Genomic DNA, 21,909 nt, shown 5'->3' with positions numbered 1-21,909 from the left:
CCACCAGCTCTTTTAAAACCACTTTTGCTGAACAGCTACTCATGCCCTTTATACTTTCCACATTTCCTTCTAATGAGAAAGTTTGCTTTGCCACACCAGATTCCAAAGACAGTCTGTTCCAGTGTTAATTTACACTTGGAGCTCCTTCCGCAGCCCCATCTACCTCACCAGCAGCCAATGCAGCTTTCAAAGAGCCACCAGACGTGTTCCAGTACCTGGTTGCTTTGTGCTAGCTGCGCCAAGATGATGACGCTAAAGTTTGGTTTAAAGAATGATTTAGCACCAAATTACCCAAATGATTTATACTGCAACCTGCCCTGGCCCAAAACAGAGCCAATGTTCAAGGCAGCAGAGGGTTCAGAAAGCGCAGGCTTCAGGAGAAGGCGAGGGCACCAGCTGCAGGCAGCTCTGGGGCTGGCCTCCTGGAGGGCTGCAGCTGTCCCCAGCCATAACGCAGGGGGCTTCCTCCGCACTGTCACCTCTGCAATCCTCCACCCCATCTCTGCTGAGCAGCCCTGACTGTCCTACCCAGCACATCTGGACGATGTTTCCATCTGAAGGGTTGGTATACACTACCAAATAAGTATATAAATGAAGCAGTGTTACTCTAACAGCTACGCAGACTAAAAATACACTCACTGCAACAACGCAGCAGGGCTCCTAAAACATTTACAGATTTACTTGCTATACGGGATTATTTGAGGCAAAGGAGAAAGTTATACTGTGACCAAAATAACTTCTCTTTTTAAATGTAAACTCCCGCTTAGAACTGTTTGCAAACAAACCAGATGCAATGGTGTCCCCTCTCAGTCCCTGACACAGGTTAAGTGAGACCCTGGGCATTGCAGGTCTTCAGGTGTCCTAGCACCCCTCCATCAGCGAGCCAGGCTGCTGGGTCTACATGCATACAGGAGCAGGGGTCGCAGTCAGAACCACTGGATCTGCACAAAGTCACTTTGACAAGCCACAAGATGCTAGCAAGGAGACAGGGGCTGTCTCCATGTCTAAGCTGTTGGAGCACTGGTGCCAGGGGCTATCCAAGGGGGATACATACAGGCATGAGAGGTAAAACAAGAAACCTGGAGGAAACAAGCTCTCTGTGACCTCCTAAGTAAATAATGGAGCTGCAGGAGAGATTGGCACTGGCTGTGGATGAGGACCAGAACATGCCCTGAGGTTGCGCCACTATGTTATTTTTGGAAAAGGCCAGTGCCTGTGGGCACATGGTCAGTGGCAGGTTTGTGCCAGACGGTGACCTGCAGCACCTGGTCCAGAATGGGAGATCTTGGGGAGGGGGAAGGAAAGTTGGCTCTTCCCAGGGACCACTGCCCACCTGATCTCCTCCCATTCCAATCTTCTTTCATGCTGCACAGTCACTTCCCTCTAAGAGAAAGAGCAGGAACTACAGAGGAGAGGGCCCGCCATTTAAAGCTCCCTCAGGTAGAGTATTTCTCATAAATACTGAGATATTTTTGAGAGCACTGGCTGTGCATATGTGTGTTGTTGGCAGAGTATCATTGCTGCAGGATGGCCATACTTGAAACCTAACCAGCTGTGGCAACGCTAATGACAAGGGGAAAAAACAGAAGAGGAAAATAAGACAAGACGCAAAGCAGTTCTGCTGTGCAGGAAACTCTGTTGGGAGTGAAGGAAAGAGGCTGGAGAAAGAGCAGCTCTGTTAGGCAGAACCATCCCGTGCCTGCTTGGGAGGCACAAAAAGTATAAACAAGCTCCCCACACAGCCTGCAAACCCAGACATACCCACTTACATGACAAATCACTGTACACAGGAGAGCAGACCAGAGAGCAATTCCAGTAAAGGCTTCTTTCAAGAACAAGGGCTGGAGGGCTTGTCCCATCACCCAGGGGACTGCTCCCTTTGAGAGTGGCAGGGAGGGACTGGGAGGCATGGGCACAGCCCCTTTGGTTCCTACCACAGCCATAGCATCCTACAAATGCTGTTATTGCTGGAAAACCCTTCTGGCCCAATGCTACCTTTAGTTTTAAAGGCCAGAGAGCTCCTCTTTTTCCCACTGTGCTGGTAAACGGGCTGCTCTCCTTTTCCAGCCTTGGTGCTGCCTAAGGACGGCGTGTTCTGCACAGGCAGGAGAGCAAAGTCCCAGCAGCAAAGTCCCATCCAACGTTCTGCCTCTAACACTGACCAGTAGGACCAGCAAAAGTCAGGGCAAGCGTGTACTTTTTGGCGATATGTGAAACAGTAAATAACTGCTTCCTAGCTACCTCATCTACGCCGTTCATGGTTCTTCAGGTCTTGTTATAACCCTTCCCTCAGCCATCGCTGTCAAACTCAACAGTCGCTGTGCTAAGGGAGCTGTTGCACTTGATGTTCATCACTGTTGCTTTTTCCCTGCATCTTTCATTGTTTTATAACATCTATAAACATCTATGACAAAATATGTATAGCACAGAAGATGGGGATTCAGCAGGGCTGTAAAGATGGTTCATGTTTTGTTTTCTACTTCCTCTCTAATAAATCACAGTGCTCTTCCTCCTTGGCTAAGCCAGTGCTCCAGGGGAGGATGCACAGTGCCTCCTCTGAGCAGCAGCAGCTTGGTTAGAACCTGCCATTGTATGTTTGGTCAGGAACATTTTTCCCATGCAAATCCTTTTGCATTTTTTTCCCACCGAGTTTCAACTACTGAACAGTTTTGCTCCCTCCCAAGATCTTCCAGCCTGTGACTGGAGATGTACAGGCATCTCCCCAGCACAGACCTGCGTGGGAGTCTCCTGGTAACACCCCCTTTATTGGGGGAACATCTGTTTCCACCTTTTATTTACACCTTGTAGAGGGATACTAATCCACAAGGCAGCCTTCCCTGTTGTCTCACAACAGCTTGGTTTCCTTTAGCAGTCGCTGAAGAACTACCTTTTCCCAAGTTTTTCAAACGCTCAGGTATGTTATTGTGCTGAAGAGGCCACCCTTATCTTCACAATTGTTATCCCTCTGAGGCCTCTGATGGAGCACTGAGGCAGGACCTTCCCCTGCAGCAAGCTGTGCCAACTCTTCCCAATCTATCGTATGTACCAGGGCATGCTCGACTCTCACAGGTTCAGCCAGCTTGTGCAGAAGCCAGACTTGATTTTTCACAGTTGCTGAGGCTATTTTAAAACAGTTCACCTTATTTGTCACTTGCAATTCTCCTGACACTTACACAGCCTCAGTGGTTAACATCAGCACAAGAACTTTTTGCTCTTCCCTTTGACAGTGCTGATTTCAACTTCAAGTGCTCTTTTACACCTTGGTCCTCCACAGGCACTAGAGATTCCCTGGCAGGCTTCCTCTGAAAAATGTTTTGGGTTTTTTTTGTTTTTTTTTTTTTGCCTCAGGCACACTGTTCCTCAGTATCTTTTTCTGGCTTGACTTCTTATGGTTTGACATTTAGTTTGCCAGAAATTGTCCTCTTTTCTATTCCCTCACTTGGCTACAATGTCTATTGTTTAAAAGATATCTTCTTACTTCTATGAATCGACATTAATGCGTTACTTAAGCCCGCTGGATTTTTTAGGGTCCTTTTAAAGACTTTTGCAGTGAACTTTTAATCTTTAATCAATCTTCATAACATTTGCCAGCATTTTACCCTAACGGTTATTCTTTTAATATGTTTTCCTATTCTTTTTTAGCCTTTACCTTTGAACTGTAGTATGTACTTCATCATTTCACTTAGTTAAACTAATTCTATCAGTAAGTGTCTACAATTTGAGTTCATTATTTTTTTCCAAGAGGCAGCATCACTTTTCCATTGACATGGACCTTCTCTATCACCCAATATCATTTGTATCCTAGTCCTAAAGAGTCTCACTGATTTAAGAGCGAAGGCTGGTGAAAGCCTGTATTCACTTCTAGTTGAAATGGCTTTATAGGTTGGATGGTATCCAAAGCATGAGCTGAATTTTCCACCTGTCTCACTTGGACACGTAAAATTACCTCATTTATTTAGATACTGTGATCAGCTCTTGCTTATAGAAGAATATTTTTAACACCACCTCTGTGAAGATTCTGTCTGTGTGGGGTAAGCACCTTCCTCCACATGAGCTTCTCTGATTCAATGCATTCACCAGTTAATTAAAAAGAAATCATACACACACGTTGCAGAGCACCTATCTGAATGCTGCACACTAATAAAAGCGAGACATCTGATTCAAAGATTTCTGTCTCCCAGCTACAACAGCAGGAGATTCACACCTTTAATGTGAGTCCTGCTCTGAAACAGAGTGCATCCTTTCTCATGGTGAGGGGCAGCTCGGGCTGGCAGCCTTTTTCTTCATCCACAATCACCCAGAAAGCATTTGTGCTGTACACGGACTCTTCGTCTCTTCATCTGGGGCTACTACAGACAGGATGGAGGTAGGTGGTTTGCAATGAAGTGCTGGATGACCAGAAATGTTCTTCAGATGCTCAAGATGTATTTCTCAAGTGCTTTCCTACAGCAACCCCGCTACAGAGGATCAAGCCCAGAGGATGCCCAGGAAGCACACCATGAAGTGCCAGAGGTAAGGTGGACAGTATGAAGAAGTTGAGGAAAGCTGTAGCATGGAGGACAGACCTGGGATATGAGAGGAAAGCAAAAGCCTCTCCCAGCCCCGCTGGTGGCAGTCTCCTTAGAGATTGCAGTCCAAACGCTGAAAAAGACCGTCTCAGATGGCTGTGTTTTTACTGATCTCTAGGTTTACTCCAGTGATGTTCTCAAGACAGTACTCATAAATATGAACCTCCTCTACCAGGTCTGTTGCAGATTTTTATGTTTTTACAGGGCGAGCTCATTATGGATAATTATGTTTCAGATCATTGCAGAAATAAAGAGCTACCAGAGTTGGCCTGTGTATCGCAAACATAAAACTGTTTTAACACTAAAAGGAATTATGTAATCCTGAATTTACAACATTTTAAAATGTATTAAGGCAGATCAGCTGGGCTCAGGGCTAGAATTACGATGTGCTGCCCAAACACAGTTCAGCGTAGCAGAGATGGCAACGGTAATCTGACGGATTGGGAAGCAAATCTTCTCTTCGCTTTGCAGCACAGCTCTCGGCACAGGGCCTTCTGCGACGCTCGGTGGGAGAGCATACCTACATGGCAGTATGGGCATCCAGGGTTAACGGACACCTAGAAGACAGGGTCTCTGCAGCGAGAAGCATAAACATTCGGTTCTAAACTGAATTTGGCTCCTTCTGCAACTCCATACTGGCATCCATACTGGCAGCTAATGTCACGGGTTTCTTTTTTCTTCTACTTCGCAGATTTTATAGAAGTGTGTCTTTTATATGGAAAAAACAATCTGGTGTAATAACTCGAACACTGGCGTTGGAAATACTAAGTACGAAGTCCAATTAATTTATGACTCATTCTCTACCCCCTTCGTGAACAACATGTTCCCAAGAAAATGCCATCTGCAGCATTTATCCTGCCTATACAGGGAAGACCAGTCACACTGGAGCTTGGCCTGCTCCACCACACAAACCCCAAGAGATAGTCTTTTTTTGTATTAATGAAGGGGCAAAAAGGCACAGAAGATCCTCTGAAATCATCTTCCTGTTCTTTTGAATACACAAAAATAGGTTACTCATTTAGCAATTTAGGTAAACAGCTCGTTATGAAAAGTCATTGGGGAATAAGATATTATGATTTCATTTCTTGATTGTTTCCTGTCTAACTAAATAAACATGAACTCAAGTGACACAGATTCCATTACTCTTGTGCGCAGATTCCTGAATGATGTCTTTCATACTTTTCTGAATAATTTAATCTCCTTTCTGTCAAAGACAACATATATTAACAGACAATGGTTGGGGAGAGCAAAGTCTCTCAAAGACAGCAAAATCTGTTGAAAACTTCTCTTTAAGGTTGAATCTAGGCAATGATCGATTCTGATGTTCAAAGAAATGTAGGAAAGTTTGGGGGAGGTATTATGTTTCGATAAACTGTGCTTTTACATCGCTTTGAACAGAGAATGGGAGTGAGAACAGCAGCATCTTACAACATGACTAAAACCTGTCATTAAAATTCCTTGATAAAGTATGTTCTGCCACGATTCCAATCCTGACCTCTACAGCACAGCTTTACCTGAGCACGAGAGCTGAAGTACAGCTGTGACATTAGCAAACCATCCTAATTACAGCAGAACCATAGCGACCTGACCTGATACTTGCCCACAACTGCACACAAGGGGTGGCAGAATCTCCCCGTTTCTCAATCCAGGTTCAGTAATCGGTTATTGCAGTGAGGTCTAACCCAGAGCTAACCACAGCTCAGATTCCTCCCTAGTCAGGCTTCACCAAACTACTTTTATCCCGCAACTGGCAGCCCAAGAAGCAGAAGGGTGGCGTTTTCAAAATAGCCCGTAGGTTTACGGCATGGAGACATTCTCAGATATATTTCCCTGCATCCTGGTTTAGAGATCTTGATGCTTTGAAGGATTCTCAGTGACCTTCCTGAAAAACCTTAGCCGTCGCCCTTCTTTCATCTCACAGATAGGTTGCAATCCTACATACACAACTTCCAGAGCCTTCTGCTCACACACTATAGCTTATAAGGCTGTGCTGAGTTCTCAGCACTTTTTGCTAAAGCCAGATATAAAAGCAGAAACAATGAGGGAAGTATCTCTACAGATCATGCTGGTGTGGCCAAGAGATGTGCTCTCTGTACCTACTAGAGTGGCTGAGCTTCTCAGCCTGGGGCCAAGGACAGCAGCTGGGAGATGGAGCCACACAGACTGAGTTGTGGCTTCTAAGCGTGATGAGAAGAATGAACCAACAGCTAGAGATAGCTGGGGCCATCAGCCTCCTGGAAACCATTCCCAAGCCATCCCGAGTGAGAGAGAAGGATACCCAAAACGTTAAGCAGCAACCTTCAGGGAAGCAGCTGCTGTTGAGCGGTACGTATTGTTTTAGATCTTCCTCATTCAATGACTGACTGAGAATTTTACTTCTTGCTCTGAAAGACGGAAATGGCATCTTTTGTTTGCTTGACCCTGAAAGGCAGAGGAAGTTGGAGACTTTATTTATTTAACCCCAAGACATGGGAACTTACAGAACATTGTCACTTCCCAAAGAGCTTTTGTTTTTATTTTCCTTCTCAGCCTGTGTGGGTTCTGTTTGCCTTATGGATTTTTCACAGACAGTTTGCTACCAGCCTTGGACATCTGTGAGTGGCCTGCACATGGCTGCAAGTTGAAAAGAAGGTTCTTTGTAGCTGCATGCAAATAATCATGCTGCTTGATGGCAGAAACAGGTCTAGCTTTGATCAAAAAGCCTTACCACTAGATTGTTATTGACCTTTTTCATTAGAATGGGTGTTATTTCAGAGCACTTTTGAAGTCTGTAACATCAGTATGATGATGGATGCTAGGAAAGAAGGCTGAGGAAACTGGTTGCAATCACAAGCTGGCCAGCACAACAGAGCACACGGACTTTGCAAAACTCACCATCCCATTCGCAGTACATTTCTGCCCTTAGGAGACTACTTTGCTGTTGTGTGTCACGACAAAAAAAAAAAGGAGCAGGGCTCCTTAAGAACCCTGAAACATACAAGCTACAGAGGGTCAGGCACACAAACAGCCCTCTCAAAGGCAGACTGTGACATCTATCCAGAGTCTTTGTAAAAAATTCAAAACTCTCTCTGTCATGGCTGCCAATTCCCAGAAAATGAGCCTCAGACCTCACCAGGGGCTTTCTCATCAGGTCTTTCACTTTTGTTTGGCTGTGAGTGCAGACACCAGCCTTCAGTTTAGAGACAGCAAACAACGGAAGGACTTTCAAGTAAGGGCAACTGTTCTGCACGGGGATCCTAGTGAAAAAGGCCGCCTTAGCCTTAGTGCTGCTAAGGCCACCAGTACTCACGGTGAGCACACACCTGCACAGACATACACAGCTGCTCCTACCAAGAGGACGTGCAAGCTGTGAGAGTGCCTAACCTCACCCTAGGGAGAAATGCATTAACAGAATGGGCTAAATGCTGAATGCTGTCTCCTACGCTGAACGGCTGTGCACACGTTAGCACTTTAGTGTGCTGCAAGGAGAGGACTACTGGTGGCGTGTGTGGTGCTGCAAAGCTGCAGGCATTCTGCAGAGACAAAGGCTTGAGCTTCGGGCAGGAAGAGTGGCTTAGCTATGCTGTACTCTATAGATTATTTTGATCCAAAGATCGATCTTATAACCCACTGCATTTTTTACAGAAGTTAAGTAAATAGAAAGCTAATCGCAGATGTTTTCATTTAAACTTCAAGAAAGGCACCGCCTATATGTCAATCTGGAATTGGTGTAATGAGCCAACAAGACTCTGAATTACAATAAAAGCAAATTTAGGAATGAAATCTACTGGAGACTTAACTGGTCTCAAGTGCATAGTTAGATTTCTAAAATAATAGCTGCGATCCAGCATAACAAACATGACTTGCTTAAAAACAAAAGCCAGAGTTTAATTGTACATTGCAGTTGGCTTTCATTCCCATGAGAAACTGCAAGATATTTCTTTTTGGAATGATTTCTCAGTAAAGGCACACCAATGGTGCCCGCAAACCCATGTACATCAGGACAAGGACTACCCAGTCCTGCCTTTTTCCTTCCAGGCTTACCACCCCTAACGTCCTTATGTACCATCAGGCAGATATTCTGCGGCACTGCTTGTGTCCACAAATGCCGGGGCTTTGCCGTTGGGCAGAGGAGGTCAAAACGTGGACATGGCTGGCTGCAGGGGCCAAGGGGAGAGCTGTACCCAGGGAGAGCAGCCAGCAGGGGAATGGCAGAAGGGTAAAGGGCTCGCGAGAGCATCTGAGGAGGCAGAAAGGGAGGAGCTGACAGCAAGTACTGGCTGTGAACTGGGGGTGGCCCAGCAGGCTTGGAAAGGGGTTTGGAACAGGGCGGGGAAGGAGGAGAAGAGGGTAAGAGGGGGAGAACTAACAGGTACTGGCATGTAATGAATTACTATACTTTTAAAAAAATGATTAATACTTAAATGTATTTAACATGTTAACATATGAAACATTTAAATATTTAAACATACTGCTGTGTACCTGCACAGAAGCCCACAGAAGGGGATTTCGCTGGCTTACCATGCTTGCAAAGGGGCATGGGCGATTCAGGCTGACCAGGAGAAGAAGCACATAGGAAAAAGTTACATGGTAATGGCCATTTTTACTTTTTTCCAATATGCAACAACTGAATAGTTTTTATCAAGTTTTTAACTTGAAAACGAGTAACATACTGTTATTGCTTTGTACAATATTGTTCTCTTATTTCCACCTTATTGAATGCATGCGTGTGCACATACACGCATCAGTCTACTACAAAATTTTTGCCATTAGCTGCACAGCACTGGGACTGCCACTGGCCAGGCTTACCCCAGTTCTTCCCTCCAAGAAAAACTCTCCGAACTGTAAACCTGATTTTGCTTCGTACACTGGTGAAAACTGCCAGACCGATCTCACACAACCTCCATGCAGAGTCATGCAGGACAGTGACTGACAACTCCTTTTACTTCCTAATCTTTGCCCATACCTGTTCTCTGTCTCTGCAGCTGGTGGTAGGAATGGCTCAAGCCAACTGAAGGCAGAGTCTCTAGCGAAGCTCAGAAGGCACTCAAGCAACCAAAATGCAATCAGAAAAGGATGATGGTCCTACTAGGAAAAGACTGTCCAAGTAGTTCGAAGGGTTCTTGGATGAGCAGTAAGCTGTTTCGTGTTTGGAAAGTGTCACGGCTAAACTGTAATACACAGACAAATAAAGATCCTGCAGAAGAAAGCAAGTGACGGAAGTCCTGAAAAAGTTCCAAAGCACAGACCACTTTCATTCCCTTTATCTCCTCTGCCAGGCTGGTGGCAGCAAAAAGGAAGAGCAAGGAAGTGGCAGTGGAAAAGGTTTCCCTTCCTCCACAGAGATCTAGCTGAGGCACAAGAAAAGGCAGGAGGGGACAAGTTCTTTCTCTGAAAGTTTTGCCAGTTCCTCCCAGGGAGACCTGTCCTCTTCTAGCAGCCAACTCTCTGCAGGTGGACAAAGAATTAAGGTGGGCTTAAAGAACAGCAGACAGCTGGGAGGAAAGCTTTGCTGTCAGCTAACTTCCAGATGCTTGTTCAGGACGTGCTCAGTCCCCACGGAGGCAGAATAGGGTGGAGAAGCAACGTTCTCAAAGGAGAGAAATGGGTTCTTCTCCAGGCAGAATTTTTAGTGAATCATCTCCAGGTAATCTACTAATAATCAAATTAAAAATCAAGACAAGTTACCTACTGGCTTCTGTGTATCTTGTGATTTTTTTCCTAATACCTGGCTGAGTGTCACAGAGGAAACAGTGTTTGATGCTGTTGTTTACTTAATGCTATCCTTGTGTCTCATCTGTTTCAACATCTCTGCCCAAATCCCTGGACGTGTTTTTTTTTATTTCCTGGATTATGCTGATGTTCTGAAGAACTCAAGTAACTAGAATTTCACAATGTTTCATTATTAACGAAGGATAAGATTTGTCACTGGATTCTGATGTGTATTTTCCAAATTCTATTTCCTCCAACAACTGAAAAGTTATTTCAAGTGATACAAGACTCAGTAACATGTAAGAAGAAATACTTTGCAATCTTGAAAGAGTGCTTGTTCTTCAAGTGATAAAGTGCCCATTTGCATGTGATAATTCAGCTCGGCAAGAAAAGGATTTTTGTAAAGGACATGAAAAGGGAATTTCAGGCAGATAAATGCCAAAAATAATTCTGATACATCTAATAAAAATTCCCCTAAGATAGCTGGTTATAGACTATCACACCCTACTTACTGTATGGCATGGGAAAATTTAATTATCAAAATGCTGAAAGCCTCAACTGGTATTTTTTTTCTTAGTTTATGGAAATTTGCATCATCAGATAATGTTCTCGGCATGCCTGAATTTAACAAAAACATTTGAGTTTATGATTCACTTGTACTGTTAAACACTTAAGTTTTAAAAAGCATTACGTCCACAGATATTCAGAAAGTAAAGTTTATACTACTACAGGATTCACGATGTGTTTTGATGACTGTGACAGTGACCCTGTGCCCCAAACATGTCCTAACTTGGCAGCTCCTCACCATATGAATTAATGATATATTTATACAGTTCATGTCCTGTCTTTCACGTGGGACTAAGATGCAGATCAAGAATATTTCACTAATAAGCCTGTGCTCCTAGTGCAAAGCTGTTTTCTCTGCCATCCTGCAGCACTGTAACATGATTATTATTAATCCTGACCATGCCGTGCTGAGAGGTCCCACTCACGCTGAGTGTTGTATAACAGAGCGGTAAACAGCTGAGGAAGCTGATGGAAGGCAGTCAGCATCCTAACAAACCAGGAAGGCCAAGGAATTTACCCTGCTAAGCAGGCGCAGGAAAAACCCAAAGGAGAGGATGAGGACAGTCTCCACACTCGACAGGATCTTTGCAGCCACCAAGTTAGAGAAACTAGATCACATTCAAGTAACCCTTAATCAGCTGTGCATAAATCACTGGGACTGGATGGCACCGCCCCCGTCCTCGCAGGAGCTAGAATGAGATACTGCAGAACTGCTGGCCAGGCCATGCAACCTCTCATTACAGTCCCGGTGACCAGGCTCTGGTGATTTGCCAGCACCCCAGCAACTAAAATGACCAGCCTGACTTCTTTTTCAAATCTACAAAGACAGACATTTGGTCTAAGTTTGGTTTCCACATACAAGTTAGGCACATCTCTGAAATTATCGTTCTCTCTCATGTTTTGGACTTACCATTGATGTTTACAGCTGGCAAAACTATAGACATCTTTGGTCTTCTGGTCTTGTTATGTGTGGTGGCTGGCAATAACAGGTGGTCCTGGAAAATAGGGGAAAAGATGTGTTAAATCTACCCTGGAAGTACAGAGCTGGGAAAATTCCTTTCCATTCTGTCTTACAGGCATTCCACATAAAACTATTTATGACAGCTTAGCAAACTCAAATTGTTGAGGGAGTCTTCCAACAGTCACAGCAATTGTTCATGCTGTGTAACAGAGAAGAAATCCCTATCGCATGCAGCAGAATATGAAAAAGCCTTGATCATGTGGAAAGAGATGGAAACTACTATTAGGCCCTTGTTCAACAGAGTACTTATGTATATGATTAAAGTAATTCAACTTGACTTCAATGATATTTAAACATGTGGTTAAGGGCTTTGCTGAACTGGAGCCTTTACTTGCAGCGCTGTCTGCTTTATAAATAAATGTCATCTTGCTGTATCTATGTCAAGCCCTACACCGCATGCCTCGTGCAATAGGACTGTATCAGTCAGGGTTGTGACGGGGTGTGAAATAGGAGCTCTGCTGACAAAACGTACCAGAGAAGTTCAACGGCAAAGCTGTGCTTTAGTAGCTTATCTCAGCTTTGAGGTGGCTGGATGCTGCTATAAGACAGCAGTGTTCAAACTAACTACCCCGGGTTTTGGCAGTGCAACCTGCATCTGCAGGAGATGCTCTGGATGTGGACCTGACTTGCCAGGAAAAATGCAGCTTTTCTGCAGTTTTTTAGCTGTTGCTGAACTCAAGTTGCTCAACTTGCAGCCTGGGAAAATATGGTTCTGCCCTTACCAACAGAAGTAATAGAACGTAAAGCGCCAGTCCAAGCATCTCCCATATTATTGTGCTATGCTGATGTAGACAGACCAAAAAAAGACCGCTAAGGACAGGGGAAGCATCGCATGCCTTGCAAAGCTTAGCTTCCCTCACAGAAGGTTGCTTCACTGCACCGCCTCAGTATGCAGTGGGCGTTGCAAGGGAAATGTATTTGCTCTCTCTTAGTAATTAGGAACAAAAGACTGTTTAGACAATTGACAAATTGAGTTTAAATTTCTGACTCTGGCTCTAAGTGAAATGAAAACCTGCCAGTCACTAAGTATCTCTTCCAGGTCCCAAAGAATTAACAGAAAGGTTTATTTTCCCAGCCCCTGTGTTTGCCCCCTCCCAATCCCAGCAATGCCAAACTCACTCCCAGTACCTCTGAAAAGGATGAAAGCCAGCAGTTGTCACCATGTTAAACAGGCGGAGACCAACTCATTAAGAAGTCTTTGCAACTGTCCTTTGCAACCAGATCTAAACATCTGTCGTTCACTTTACAAGAGCCAGCATCTACCTCACATGGCTAAAAAGCAGAAGCAAGTTTGATGCTCTCATCTCATTTCATGCTTTCCCATTTGTAAAACTCCCACGATATTTTACAAACCCAGCATTCAAGAAACTTTACATGCAGCTTTTCAGCTCCCTGCTTAAGGGTAAGAACAGGCACGCAAACACCTCATGCTTTTAGGCAAGGTTATCTTTTTGGCAGACAGAATAAGACTTCCATCAGGACACAGTTAACTTCTTAATGCCAGGGTAACTGTATTTTCCCCATTTCAGTACCTAAACACTACACTGTCATGTCTAAGATGCAGGGAACTGAGTTACACAGGAGGTTAGGTATTAAATAAGTCAAGGTAGTCTGCAGATACATTGCAGAAATACCACTTTTTTTTTTCCCCACCAAAAAAACCCAAACCCAAAACCAAATGACTGACCATGAGAAGAAAACATTACTTCAATAAACGACTGTAATTAAAACCATCTTGGTACCAAAATTATAAAACCACTCTGGCATAATTCTCAGACTACATATGTAATTCCCATCTCGTTTCTGATCCACTGAGATTAAGACAACACTCAGGAAGACAATGAACTTTACAGAAAAACTGTTCTTGAAATTCAGCGTTCCCGAGGGAAGAGGCCAAAGATAAGACGTCCATTAAAACTACATTTTGCAACAACGTCCTCGCTGTGATTTGATGACGATTTTTAAAATCACTTTAAAAAAATGCTTATCCTGTTCTTTTTTTTTTCTTTTTCAGTGCTTCTGAGAGCCCACAACATCATTACCTAGCAAAATGCAAGTACTGCAGATTACAAGTAACTACTATTTTTTCGCTAACGTATCTGAAGATAGGTACATTAATCGATGCTGGCTTAGTTTTGTTTATAATGACACCTTTATTTACTGTAAGTATAAATTGTATTAAGAATTATCACAAAGACTTAATAACTGGAGTACCTCTACAGAAGTAACATCAGTGTCACACAGAACCACAGGATGGTCAGGGTTGGAAGGCACCTATGGAGACCATCTAGTCCAACCCCCCGCTAAAGCAGGGTCTCCTCCAGCAGGCTGCAGAGTCACGTCCAGGCAGGTTTGAGCGTCTCCAGAGGAGACCCCATGGCCTCTCTGGGCAGCCAGTGCAAGGGCTCCGTCACCCTCAAGGTAAAGTTCTTCCTCACGTTCAGATGGAACCACCTGTGTTGCAGTTTGTGCCCGCTGCCCCTCGTCCTGTCGCTGGGCACCACTGAAAAGTGTCATGACAGAAATGCCAAACTCCTGGATAGCAACAAAATAAGGGAAATTCCTCTGGCACCTCCTGTACGATTACCTTTCTTGGCTGCACCATGAAAGGTTCAGGCTGGATGTTCAGAAACAGTTTTTCACTCAGAGCATGGTGCAATCCCGGAACAGGTCAGCAAGAGAGCTAGGGGATCTTGGAGTTTTCCAAGCCCCAGAGCCACGGCTGCCCTTATCTACTGTCAGCAACAGTTCTGCTTCAAGGGAGAAAGTTGGGCCAGGCACCACCAGAGGTCTTCTCTACCCATTTTGATGATCTTACGATTCTCTTTCTGCAGTCCACAGGACAGATGCTGGCAGTACCAGCTTCTCCTAACAGTCCTATGGTAACCACAGGGGCAGCGCAAACACCTCAGACTTGGCCTTTTACAAGCTCTGCATCTCCTCCATCATGGTTAAATTCAAAGACTTGGCTCAGACTCACCTGCAAGTAACAAATTGTACACCATGACTACAACACAGCCAAGCTATGCAATAATACTGCTGGGCAGGTTCAGATTCCACTAAACTGATTTGCTGGAAAACAATACTTTAAACCTTGCATTGAAAATGAGATGTAAAATTCACATTTCTTAGTTCTGGTATTAAAAAAAAAAATAGTTTCTAGGTGAGGCAGGAGTTAGATTTAATCTCAACTAATTTTAGACTTCTGTGAATGATGTTTCAAGAGCTGCAAAGAAGAAACAAGCAATTCACTACTATCTGCATTCTTTCGTCATGATCTGGATTAAAACAAAAACGGTGAGTAATTTTCTGTTACATCAGTCAACTAAAGCAGGCAGGTATTTTGCTCTACACTAAGACAGCACTGGAGACAACAGGAGCTCCAGAGAAGCCTGATGCTCTCCAGTGACTCCCATGAGAATGAGGTCTAGTTCAGACCAGTCAACCAACATCCAAACGCCTGAAGCTGTATGAAGTGAATCCCACCCAGCTGTCCTCCTTTCCCTGCCTCAGGAGAACCAAAGGAGTGTTGTTTTCTAGACAATTACAGACATTCAAAACCAAAGGACTGTTAAGGAGGACAGATACACAAAATGTCAATATTCTAAATCAGTCTAACCTAGTGAACCTATTTTACACATGGCAGGCCCAACACATCCTGCTCAGCCACACAAAATCCTGTTAGACAGAAACAGATAAGATAAAAATTTTGCTGCCTATTATCTGTACACCATTGGCAGTAACCCCTCCGCACACAACCTGACAAGATCAACTCACCAGATCTGATATAAAGTCCACAGGGAACCATTTTCAATGCAGCTGAAGGCATTAAAACTAACTTCCCGTTAGCTTCCAGACTCTGAAATGTCTCCCAAACCTACACAGCAAAGTGGTACGTTCACGTATCCATTCACCTGCTGCTGTTTTACCGGACCAGTTTGAGCGGTAGGAGGGAAGACCCAGGGCCTTCTCTCCCACAGCAGACAGCGAGACAACAAAGTAATTTCCACTCGTGTTTGTGTATCCAAATGTGCTCTGGAGTTGCTGCACAACTCCTCAGTGTTTCAACGCCACCTTTGGAGAAGCCAGTCATGTAAGAAACCAGTCAGCTAGAAGTCCAAACTGCTACTGGGAGCTAACGTGCAAGACACATGGATTAGATACTGCCTACCTCTACTAAAGCCAGCCGTTTTTTAAAATCTGGAATTAGGGAAATTTATCCATCTCCCTAATAACCTTTATCTTTTATATGCAGGAGTGTCCCTCTGACGACTAGTCCTAATTTGCAACATTTCATAACTACCCTCATTCTACGCTGAAGGCAAAGGTAGCAGCCGGTACGCTGCAGAGCATCATAAATATTCTGCCTACAGTTTAGGAACCTCCAACATTCTCAAGCCCAAATGTCTTCATATAGTCCACAACTTTTATTTAAAAGCAATACCTGATTATTTATATGCAACATAAATGAGTGGATGGGTTAGTGACTGGGAAGATATTAGGCATTTAGAAACACTGTTTGAACACATATCTGAAACATTAACTATCTTCTCCTATCCTGTCCTATCCTGTTCTGAAATATGCTGAATTGCATCCCAGAGGGGTGTGTGATGTTATTACTCACCCCTAATTTTAAACACTAGACAAAAAAAAACCCTATCTAAAATTAAAATGCTGGTTTGTGATATTAACACATGGTATAAAACTGAAAATGAATAAAAGCAAATCCTGCAAGTCAGCATCTGGCCCGCAAGCATGAACGTCAACCAGAGGCAGAATAAATCACAACTATTACCCAGCAACAGATGGCCCTGGCTTGGGCCAAGATCTGCACTTAGATGAGATGACAATTTAAACAGACGATGCAGACCTGAGACTGCTGGCAGAATGACTGGAAAAATATCAGCCTGGAAAGACAGTATTTCAAACACAACCCTAGCTTCAGCATTCTCATTTTGCTTTTGATCACCTCTACAATCCAGTGATATTGAAGCCAGATGAGACGGACAGACAGATAAATATAGATATAGATACTAAAAAACTAGCCACAAATGTATTACCTTAATTTAATAAGTTGGAATACAGAAACACATTTTTTCCAGGGGATAAGGTCTGAAGCTGTTACTTGTTAAATTTCTGATTAATAACCACGTTTATTAAGTCCTTCCCACCACAAAACATTCAGGACACTATTATTAGAATACAATTAACCAGAGTTGTAAACGCTTAGAAATTAGGCACCTCTATAGAATTAATTAATTCTTTTTACTCTGCTGGCTAATTCAGTGCCTGCTGATCTGCTTCTGAACTCAACAACACATGGAACTGAAAATAAAGTTTTTAAGGCTTCTTACATAAGATCAGTGTTGTCAGGGCTCTAACAGGGATTAAGCTTTGGAGCCTCATGTATTTCTAACCCCCACAGTCAACTGGCAATAGAAATCCTGTTCCACTGTGCTAGAATATTCCAAAACCCACTGCCTCTGCAGCTTCAGCCTGAGTCTTATGACATGTGGTTTGGTTCCCAAAGTTCCCACTACCTAGATACATGAAAACTTGTGGGCATCTTGGCTTTCATTTAAAAAAAATAAAACAATTGTTTCTAACTCTCATAGCTAACAGACATAAAGAAAACCTCATCGCTGCATACCATGAAGTTTCATTAAACAGAGAAAACATGCTCAAAGGGTCTTTTTGGTATTTTTTTTTTTTAACTGTCATCATTTTGGAAGTTGGATTCTTAGCTTTTAAATTATTAGACTTGGCAATATTGCTTGGTTTGTTTTTTGCAATGCATGTCCCGTCAGCAACATGCACCCAGCAGCAGCCACCTCCCTGGGGAGCAGTTTGCCCCCTCACTACAGGCAATTTGTGGAGCTCCTCCTCCATTTCTGTGTGTTTGAAAGAAACACGAACGAATTAATCCTTGCAGCATGCTTTTGAGAAGGAAAATATTACCAGTGCTATGCAGAATGTTTAGAGATGTGCACGCATTTGAGGGATGCCCAAGTGACAGGGGACACAAAGGAACGGATTTCCAAACCAGCCAAGGGTCTGCACTCCCAGCATGAGCTGTCTTTCCTCCCATCCCTAAGGTTACTTATCTATCAAATTAATTCCCCTACATTTTTCTTACCTGCTGTGCTTAGGTAGGGATAAGTATCTTTCAAAAGCCTTTTCTACTGTCTTGAGGAAAAACATTACCTACTAGAAAATAATGAACATAACTTGATTTAAACATGCTTTGTTGCAGTGTATTTAGCACATCTGCCTACGTAACCACTGTTTGTCACGCTGTCGAAGGGCAAGCCATGCCTCTGACCCTTCCCAGCGGTTCGGAGCGTGTGCCCTGCAAAGTACAGATGTGATCCGTGTGGGAGCCACGACTCCACTCCTGCAAGACAGACTCTCTTGCTTCTGACAAGGACTTTGCCAAGGTGTCCGAATGAGACCCACTCTTCGTTAAGAGATCCATCTCTGATGAGCTAAGGATAATCTTTTAAAAAACAAATGACATTTGTTACTTTACAGGAATAAGAGCTCCAAGGAGACTGGATTAAAATACCAAAGGAAGACCTTCATGTGCTGTTCTTGTAATGCGCTGTTCTCGTAATTTGCCTTGATGAGGAGATTTGATCTTTACCATTGCCTTGGAGACCAGCTATGGACGAGAATACTGCAACTAACGATAGCTGCCAGAGCAGAGTGGGCAAATAAAGCCAGGCGCCTCGGCATGCCAAAGGGTACTCTGTCCAGGCAGCTTCACAAGACTTCTTACAGTAAACAAACGCTGTAGCTGGACATTTTTTCATCTCTGTTTATGACTAAGAGGTCTCCCAGGGAATCGTGCCTCAATCTCTTCCAGCCTGAATCTTCACGCTGTGATCCTAGGACTGCGTTACAACTGCTGCCGATGCATGCTGAGGAGCTTCCCACATCCCACTGAAGTGCTGGCAGCTTCCCAAAGCTGCTGGGGGTACCAGTTTTCTTTAACGGCATTACTTTAGGTACTGTTCAACAAACCCTGACAGCTTAAAAGCTTATCTATTAACTATTTGACTACACCTAGTGATCTCAAGATGAAGCAGATAGAAAGCAAGCGGCTTTTTTGACCATAAAAAATTGTGCATCAAATCCATGTATTGTCTTTCAAACCTGTTTTTTGTGAACATCATCAGGGATTTCAGGTCAACAAGACAACACCAGATCTTCTTTAGAGGTATGCTTTTGGCCATAGAAAGAGTCTGAAACAAAAATGTGCTTTCACAGGCCCAGAAAGCTGTATGCAACTTCAGAGACCGCCCTGTACAGGTCCTCTGAGGAGCTGTACTTTTTAAAACCCTGTGCTGACAGAGTCAATGAGCCAGCTTTTCTTTCATAAACCACAGATTTCACACGTTTTGAAAATTTCAAAATAATTGTTTCAGGCTGTCTAGCTGTTGCCAGAGATGTGATGTTTCCATCCTGACCTCCTCCACAGGCCACTGGACCTGCACTGAGCAGCACCGCAGCCTTTGGCACACGGCTCCTAACCGTGAAATGGTACCCGTGAGGCTGGAACTTCATTCTCAGGACATCCAGGGCTGAACTTCAGCAGCTCTCTGGACACAAAAGGAGGCTGTTCTCCAGGGAAGAGAACTTACTGCAATGCGCTCATGGCCTGGGAGCTGATTCTCATTTACCCCAGCAGTTCCCAGTGCTGCAAAGCACATAGCACAGATCACGGTGTAAATGAGAACTGGGTCTTGGCATATCTGTTTCTGGTTTCCTCTGTGAGTTTGAAGAGGACGTGTATGAAAGTTTACAAATTTGTAGAGGAAACAGCTGTATAATTTCACCATTGGTTTGGTTGGGTGATGGCAACCATATGGTGTCCTGAGGATACACCACACTGGATACAGCACTAGTCCATCTGAAAACACCAGAAGCTCCTGCAGCGTTACTTTGGCTATCAGTGGATATTAAATGGGCAGTAGCTGTAGGGGGGAGGGGTGCTCTGAAACTACCACCATCCTACCATTTCAGTCTGACCCTTGTATCTGAAAAGCTTGGGAATGGTTTTAAGAGCAGAAAAAAAAAAAAGAGAGAAAACCAGTTAAAACCTCTACACAAACTGTGACTCATAGCCACAATACTTGCTCATTATACCGTGAACTGTAAAGCTGTCTTGTTTTTACAGTTGTGTCTTTTTTTTTTTTTTTTTTTTTTTAAAGGTAGACCTTATAAATCCAAGCAGATTTACTCACCCCATCATGGATCCTTACAGGGAATCCACGACATGCAAAGATGACTATGGGAGTGAGTGAAAGGTGGGATAATGACTGCAAGGAATCCACAGAAAACCCGCAATAAAAATTCACAAGGTCTCAGTCTCTGCACCCACTCTTGACAGCCCACCTTGGGAGGCCCCAGTAGCTTTACTGCTTGGCGTTTAACAATAACTATTTAACATAATTTGAAAGAGTACCAGCTCTGCATGTATTAAACTGGAGGTTAGCTAGCATATATTAACACCGTTTGGTTTTGCAGCACACTTAAAGAAGACAGTTTGTATTCGAGAATTCAACTCCCAACTCCTAATCATAGAATTTACTCAGTCTTCTAAGTTTTAAGCCTATCTGAGGTGGGGAGGGCCACACACACACCACAGCGCGGACGGGACTGTCCCATAACAGGAAAGCTCCCAGAAGTGGTGGGAATGGAGCTTCTCTTTCCGATTTTATTTTTGCCCAAAGCACTCCTATTCACACCGATGTGGTTCCAATCCCAGTGTTTCTGAGCACAGGTGGTTTTTACAGCCTGTACTTTGCACACAGCAATGAAGTGATGAGATATGCTTTTTATTTAAGCATTTTACCAGAAGCAGCTCAATCCCTCAGTCAATAAAATGTCCTGTAGTGTAAGATTACACCTTTCTGACGTTCCCAGACCATTTTTTATAAATAACACCTAACTGCACTCTGGAACTCTTTCTGGTCACTGTCCCTGCAGAAAAGGGAGTTGCTATCCAGTTTAGTTCCCACATGAGAGACCTTTTAATGAAGAAGTCTTTAGTGCCTTTTATTGTCAACTGTGTTACTGCCAGATGTGATGTGGCTTGGGCTCCAAAACTAAACTAACTGGAAAGCACCTCGCTGTGAGTCAGAGAGCCTTGTGAAAATCCCAGAGACTTCAGCAGAATGGAAAATTCACTCTGCCACCAGCTTCCTTCGGAGGAGTTTCCTCCACTCCCTTCAGTGGCAGCACTGCTGCTTCTCTACAAGCAGGGCTCAACTATGGAGCATTTTCTTATTGGAAAGGAGAACCAGCAGCAAAGGACCTCTTCTGGATTAAGAACTAAAAACATTATGGAGACTACCAAGGATATGGGGACCTGCTGTGAATGAACCGTGTCCTCCTCTGCAGTTCACAAATGGAGACTGCAAACATGGGTAAAGCAAGAACTACTTTTTGTCCTTTCTCCTTTTGGGTTGAATTTATGTTACACTGCCTTAAAGACAAAAAGGAACCTAAAAAACAGAGGCCAAATTAAAGAGACCTAGTTTAGATTTTTAAATGGACAGCAAGTGTCTCGACATTTCTTCACATCATCCCTCCAGCAGCTCTTGACTCCCAAAAGATCTAAGACATAACAGCAATCACCATGATTCCATTTTAGAACAACAACAAAAAAATATTTCCAGGTATAAAACCAGAGGACCTAGTTCCACAACGACTTGAGACAAATTAAGCTTTCCCGCTGCTGAAGATGTTCCTGATTTCCTCCTCCTGACTGTCCTGGGCTGAGCATTCCTGCTGCTGCCCCAGAGCTGATGCTGACCTCTTCTGCCTCCAAGGAAAACCAACTCAACTTGCTAAGATGGAAACAAGCAGCACGCACAGATATGACAACTTCCCCTACCTGTCTTCCAGCCACCAACCGTTTTCAATTACTGTTATAGGGATTTTCTAACAAAGATGTGAATTGTGTGTATTTAGTAGGTATTAATAGATTTCTCTTCCATGAACTTTCTCAGTCCTCCCTTGAATACATGTAAACTTAGATCACCTATAATACATTTC

General features: G+C 43.7%; 1 protein-coding gene across 2 annotated transcripts in view; it reads right to left on the bottom strand.

Moving 5' to 3' along the window:
* The window catches only part of ATF6 (activating transcription factor 6), an 81,641-nt gene that overhangs the window by 8,001 nt on the left and 51,731 nt on the right, over window positions 1-21,909 (bottom strand). For both annotated transcript variants that reach the window (XM_056355566.1, XM_056355565.1), the window contains exon 15: window positions 11,737-11,821. In XM_056355566.1, coding sequence (XP_056211541.1) covers window positions 11,737-11,821 — 85 coding nt within the window. The remainder of the gene's footprint in view (window positions 1-11,736; window positions 11,822-21,909) is intronic.

This window comes from Falco biarmicus, chromosome 11 (assembly GCF_023638135.1).
Source record: "Falco biarmicus isolate bFalBia1 chromosome 11, bFalBia1.pri, whole genome shotgun sequence".
NCBI classification, from domain to species: domain Eukaryota; kingdom Metazoa; phylum Chordata; class Aves; order Falconiformes; family Falconidae; genus Falco; species Falco biarmicus.
Note: the sequence above shows the minus strand (reverse complement) of the source record. Positions and strands in the feature narration are given on the sequence as shown.